Raw genomic sequence first — 5,939 nt, forward strand, 5'->3', positions numbered from 1 at the left:
TGAAACTGAATTGAGGATTTGCCATCAGGAGAGGGGAGATGGAGCGAGGACAGCTGAGCGTGGCAGTGTGGCTGCAGAGCAGCAGCCAAGTTTGTAGCCATCAGCACCCAATTAGCACCACAGTTAATGAGCACAGTACCTCTGTCCTTGAACGCCCATGGCCAATGCTCTCCCGCTCCAGGCGGACGCTGGGACGTGCTGGTCTCAGGCCACTCCACTCCTGCACAATCTCTGCTTTCTGAAAGCAGAATCCCATCAGCCCAGCATTGCTCTGACTCACAGAAGCCAAAATCCTCCCAGCAACCACACCGGGAAGGTGCAAGCAATGAGGGGGTGCACAGAAAACCCTCCAGCTCTCAGGGTTTGTTGAAGGCAGTCACCATGTGCTGCTGATTTTGGGGTTTGGTGCTGGGCTGGGGTCACTCACCTGAAGCGTGGGCAGCAGCCTGCAGCACCTCTCCCAGATGGACTTGTGGTCCTGAGCACTGTTCTCTTCGTTCCAGTTGCCTTGCTGGTAGATGCCTCCCAAAACTGTGAACTCACTCCTGTACCAAGAGCAAAGGGCAGTAAATGGTCCTGGTGCCACCAGATGGAGGCACTCAGTGTGGGTCCTGCTGTACCCACAGCATGCTCCTGCCTGAGGCACCCTCGGGAGCCAAGCAGGCAGAAAGGTCTGCCTGAGTGTCTGCTCATGGGAAAGTTGTTCATTAAACACTATCAGCACCCGAAAGGCCTTGGCAAAGAAAAGGGCTGATTTCATCTGCTATCAACAGGGTGAAGGAATGGAATGCTCCTGGCAAGGAGCTCAGATTCCCACCGTTTTCTGCTCCCCTCTTAGCCAGCCTATACCCAGCTATGGAACAGCTAGCAAAAATAAACACATGGAGAGAGGAATTTCTGTGGGGTTGGGACTGTGATAAGAGATCAGTTGGAGCACTTCACTTGGGAGCTGTGAGCATTCAAAGTTCCTATTTACATCTGGGCTTCTTGCCTAATCCTGAGATATTAGCACAATGGAAGTGCCAGATGTGCAGCATTCAGGTTACGGCTTAAAAAACCTCTCCGTTGCCAAAGTGCAGTGGATGGCTGCTCTCAGGGGGACGCAGGAGGGATGCACAGCAGACATGGATTTATTTACCCTGCTGCTTAGCTCCCTGGGTACATGCATCTGCTGCCCTCTGAGACAGATCCCAGCATCTCTAAGAAAGCAGCCAGAGGGAAGCAGATGCTGGAGATGTGCTGGCAGCTGGGCTCTGCCTGGCACTGCTGCTCCTTGAGCTCTGCTCCACAGTAAAAGACGGGCAGGGAAGGCAGAGCTTGTGTGCAGATGTCAACAGGGAGCAGTGCTGGGGGTTGCTCTGAGTGCACATCATTGCTAGCTCCAGGATCGCTGCTACCTACCCCGGGATGACGTAGGGTGAGCTGTAGATCCCTGACTCCATGTCATGAGTGATAATGAAGTGCTTCAACCATGGGGCCAGGACCTGGGGGAAGAAAGCAGGAGGGTGACAGCGGGTGACAGGCAGGACATGGGATGCATATGGAGCAGGTTGAGCCTCACCTTGATGACTTGCCCACGGGCAGGCTGCAGAGCTGGGTCTGGCTGCAGCTCCCCAGCACGGATCCCAGTGCAATTTATGACAACATCAATTCCCTGGGAAAACATCTGCCAAGAGACAGAGGTGGTGCAGTGTGCAGCATGCAGGCACTGATGCTACCCCAGCGAGCACGAGACTCCTGCATCAATACCAAACCATGCATTTGGTCCAGCACTCTGGTACTGAATAGAACAGAAGGGCCAGTCCCAAGGCATAGCTTCCTCAGCACAGCTCCCAAGTGTACAAGCAAAGAAAGTGTTTGCAGCTTAAGGCAAAGCTGCACTGCTGATTCCTCACTGCATCCTGGCTCCCCACCAGCCCTAAGCTCTGCTGAAGCGTAGTGCTTTGGGGTGGGTGTCCTCACTGAACCTTCTGCAGCAGGAATTCCAGCCTCGTGCTCCCCACATCCCAGCTCACCTCCTCGAAGGACTCGACCTTCCTGTGGAAGAACTTCACGCCTCTCTGCGCCAGCCTGGAAGAGCAAGTTCATCTCTTACCAGCACATAAAAGCCAATGTACCATTCAAATTAATGCCTGTAATTGATGCACAGGGTAAGTATGGCTTGTTGCTCCTTGTAATAAACATCCATGGTCTTTTCAGCAGTTCTTAAATACTCTCCAGCCATTATTAGCTCATTTCCCTAATGGCCAAAAGCCCTGCTGAGCCCTCCAGGTCAACCAGGGAAGAGCAGCAGCAGGGCTTAGTACTCACCTGTTGGTCAGCCAGGGCAAATAGCTCCTGCACTCCAGCATCAGCGCCGTGTTGAACCAGCCATAGCTGAAAGACATGAGGATAGAAAGTAGTAAAGACCACAACAGCTGCCCAAGGGTGGTTGCCTCATGCACAGGCAGAGCCAGGGCTTTATTTTTTCCCCTTTTACTGCATATCTGTTTTCTTCTCAAGTTCAATGGTATGCAGTGAAATGAGAGAGGAAGCTGAAATGGTTTTCATGCATTGTTATCGCTTTCTTTGAGGTGATCTGTACTACTTTTAAGGGAAGTAACTGTGATGGAGCCCAGAAACTCTCAGAAAAAGGGCCTGAAAGTACCTGTAGCCAGGAAAGAGTTCAAGCTCTTTCGGTGTCAAGTTCCTGAAGCCAAGGACAATGTTCTTCCAAGATGGATCCTGCAAGGAGAGAAGGATTGATGTCACTCAAATGACAGTAATCAATTGTGGTACTGCAGGGGCAGGAGTGACAGAGACATCCCTGCTGCCCAGCTCCAGCCCAGAAACTCAAACCTGCACACTGCCCAGAGCTGGAGCCCTTCCTGCCTCCCCTGTGCCCTCTCCTTACCGGTACAGGCTGCTTAAACAGGTTATATCCAGAAATCAGGAACAGTCCCATTTCCTTTGCTTCTGGTGAGTTGAGGTACCCCAGGAGGTGCTCAAAGGTCTCCTTGTTCCACAGTCTGTGTGGAAAAACCCCATCAGAAGACACTCCAGGCCATCTTTGCAGCCTTCCAGTGGACTCTCTCCAGTGGCTCCCCAGCTCAAGACAGACAGGAAGCTCAGCAATGGGCCCAGTGCTCCAGATATGGCTTCCCCAGGACAGAGCAGAGGGGAGAACTTCCCTCACCCTGCCACCTGTGCTCTTAGTAATGCAGCCCAGGGTACCATTGGCCTTCTTAGCCACGAAGACACGCTTCTGGCTCATGATCAACCAGGACACCCAGGTCACTCTCCGCAGAGCTCCTCTCCAACAGCTCAGCCCCTAATCCGCACAGTTATCACAGAATGGCTTGGGTTGAAAGGGACCCCCCAACTCACGTCTCCTGCAGGTTGCCGTGGTCGCTCAGGTAGGGCTGCCACAGGCCTGCAGCCCCATCGCTGGTGGTGTGCGGCGTGAAGCGGTCGGCGTAGACCTCCAGCTGCAGCTGGGGCACCAGTGCATGGAAGCGGTCGTGGATGCACAGGGCGGTGGACAGGCCGATCACTCCAGCCCCGACGACTGCGATGCGCATGGCTCTGGGCTCTGCATGGTGAGAAAAAGGCCTGGAAGAAGGGACTGGGGCCAGGGTGGCATGGGGCTTCCTGGTATCGAAACAATGCCAGTTTGGCTGCTAGAGCACAGGAGGATTGCACAGGGGCTGAGCTGTGAAGGGCACTTCGCATGCAAACGTTTTCCCCACAGAGTCTCCAAAGTGCTCTTCAACTCTGTGCTCTGTGCAGGTACTGAAATCATGAATGTAGGTTTGCAGTGTGCCATCGTGGCAGGAAAACTTTTCAAGCATTGCTTGCAGCCCCTGAGCTCTTGCCAACAGCTCTGGCTCTGCCCATGGACCTGGGGTTGGCCTCCAGCAAGATCATCTTGAAGTCATCATAGAATCATTAACGTTGGAAAAGACTTCTAAGCTCACCAATTGCAACCATATCCCTAAGTATTACACCTCCACATTTTACAGAATCACTAAGATTGGAAAAGACTACTAGGATTATCTCATTCATGTTTCAAAGCATTGGGTACAGCTGTAGGCACTAGGCTGCCAGAAGCATGCCAGACCTGGTCTGGGGCAAGATTATTAATTCGACACCAGTTTTATTTGGATAAGGTGAAGCACAGCACCCCTGTGACACTGCTCAGCTCACAGCAGGACTGACGTCTGCTTGGGCTGCAGGATGAGTCACAGAGACGATGGGCAGCAGGACAGGGCCATGCTGCTTCCCATCTGCTGCCACTCACAGGTCAGAGCCAGCAGAAATCAGGGCTACCTCTGCCAAATGCAGCCCTGAGGAGGCATCCATCTGCCCCGTGAGCCTTCAGCTGGTCAATAAATAACAGAAACACAACCTTCCACTGACCTACCTGCAGAGTTCTCCAGGCAGCCTCTATAGGTTTTGGAGGCTTCAGCAGAGCCCCTGGTGCAGCGTAGCTTGTTTGGAGCCTCACAGTCCAAGGTCTGAGTGTCCAGAGCTTGCAGCTGCACCCTGTGCTGGGCAATGGGGTCAAAGTCTTTGCTTTTGACCTGGGAGGTGGAGTTTCTGGTGCCCCATGGTCCATCCTCTGGAAGCCCATAGGGTCACAGTGGTCCATGTCAGAGTCCCCAGCAGCAGAAATACAGTCCCACAGGAGGCAGGGGAAAGTTGGCGACAGGCAGACACTGCTGAAAAAAAGGGGAAAAAGAGATATTCATAGGCCTAAATTATTAAAAGCTTTACATGTAATCAGCAAAGCCTCTTAAACTAATTACCTATTACTTGCCTGCTTCTTGCTTTTGGCATTGCTGACCCTTCACACTTTCTTCAGCCTGGTTCTAGTATGGTTCCTTGATGCTGTACCTGGAAATGGAGGCTCTGCAGATGCTCTATGGATGCTCTTTCATCCCCATGGCACCTCCTCAGGATGGCTGGGGCATGTAGATGCAGCAGCAAACCAAGTTTTTCATAGAACCAAGGAACCATGGAATGGTTTGAGTTGGAAAGGGGCCTTAAAACTCATTCAGGTCTACTCTCTGCCATGGAACACTCTGCATAAAATCACAGAATCATTAAGGTTTGGAAAAAACCACTAAGATCACCAAGTGCAACCCCAACCCACCCCCTGCATGCCTACTGACCACATCGCTCAGTGCCACATCTCCACATCCCTTGAACACCTCTGGGGACGGTGACCCCACCACCTCCCTGGGCAGCTGTGCCACTGCATCACTGCTCCTTCTGAGAAGGAATTGTCCCTAATACCCAGCCTGATCTTCCCCTGGTGCAACATGAGGCCATCACCTCACGTCCTATCGCTGTTAGCTGGGAGCAGGGACCCCCCCCTTGCTACACTGTCCCTTCAGGGTGCTGCTGGGAGCAACGAGTTCACCCAGACTGAACAACACCAGGCAGACCCAGCCTGGCCTCGGGCACCCCCATGGACAGAGCACCCACAGCTTCTCAGAATGATCTCCGCAGCCCCACATTGAAGATTTTCCTCCTCGCATCTCACCTAAACCCACCTCTGCTAGGCTACAGCTGCTCTCCTACTCCCACCAATACAATCCCCACAAAGAGAAGCACTGCAGAGCCTTCCCTCCCGCGGGCCGCACCCATAATCTCTCAGCCCGTATCGCGTAGCTCCTCCATCCCCCGAGCACCCAGCAACTCCATCCCCTCAAAGGCCCTGAACCCCCCAACCCCGCCTTCAACTCCTTCCCGCTAGGCCCCACCAGGCCTGCTAGGCCCCGCCCAGCTCAGGCCTGCCCCCCTCGAAGCCCGCTAGGCCCCGCCCTGCCCGCGGCCTACCCCCGCTAGGCCCCGCCCGGCCCCAGGCCTCTCTCGCTCCCGGCCCGCTCGGCCCCGCCCAGTCGGGCCCTCTCCCCGCCCCTCAGCCCTCGCTCCTCCCCGCAGCGCGGCGGCCG

General features: G+C 54.2%; 1 protein-coding gene across 3 annotated transcripts in view; it reads right to left on the reverse strand.

Moving 5' to 3' along the window:
• The window catches only part of DAO (D-amino acid oxidase), a 16,623-nt gene extending 11,505 nt beyond the window's left edge, over window positions 1–5,118 (reverse strand). Inside the window, exons 1-11 of one of the 3 annotated variants that reach the window (XM_052691075.1) lie at window positions 4,788–5,115; window positions 4,403–4,700; window positions 3,367–3,571; window positions 2,894–3,008; window positions 2,648–2,724; window positions 2,311–2,376; window positions 2,016–2,070; window positions 1,562–1,666; window positions 1,402–1,484; window positions 428–545; window positions 140–238 (exon numbers count right to left, since the gene is read on the reverse strand). In XM_052691075.1, coding sequence (XP_052547035.1) covers window positions 140–238; window positions 428–545; window positions 1,402–1,484; window positions 1,562–1,666; window positions 2,016–2,070; window positions 2,311–2,376; window positions 2,648–2,724; window positions 2,894–3,008; window positions 3,367–3,560 — 912 coding nt within the window. In that variant the 5' untranslated portion in view covers window positions 3,561–3,571; window positions 4,403–4,700; window positions 4,788–5,115. Of the gene's footprint in view, window positions 1–139; window positions 239–427; window positions 546–1,401; window positions 1,485–1,561; window positions 1,667–2,015; window positions 2,071–2,310; window positions 2,377–2,647; window positions 2,725–2,893; window positions 3,009–3,366; window positions 3,572–4,402; window positions 4,701–4,787 lie in introns of all 3 variants that reach the window. The other 2 variants (XM_052691076.1, XM_052691077.1) reach the window with 2 other exon arrangements.
• Between the last annotated feature and the right edge of the window lie 821 nt (window positions 5,119–5,939).

Source organism: Tympanuchus pallidicinctus, unplaced genomic scaffold (assembly GCF_026119805.1).
Source record: "Tympanuchus pallidicinctus isolate F22 unplaced genomic scaffold, pur_lepc_1.0 scaffold28, whole genome shotgun sequence".
Taxonomy (NCBI): Eukaryota; Metazoa; Chordata; class Aves; order Galliformes; family Phasianidae; genus Tympanuchus; species Tympanuchus pallidicinctus.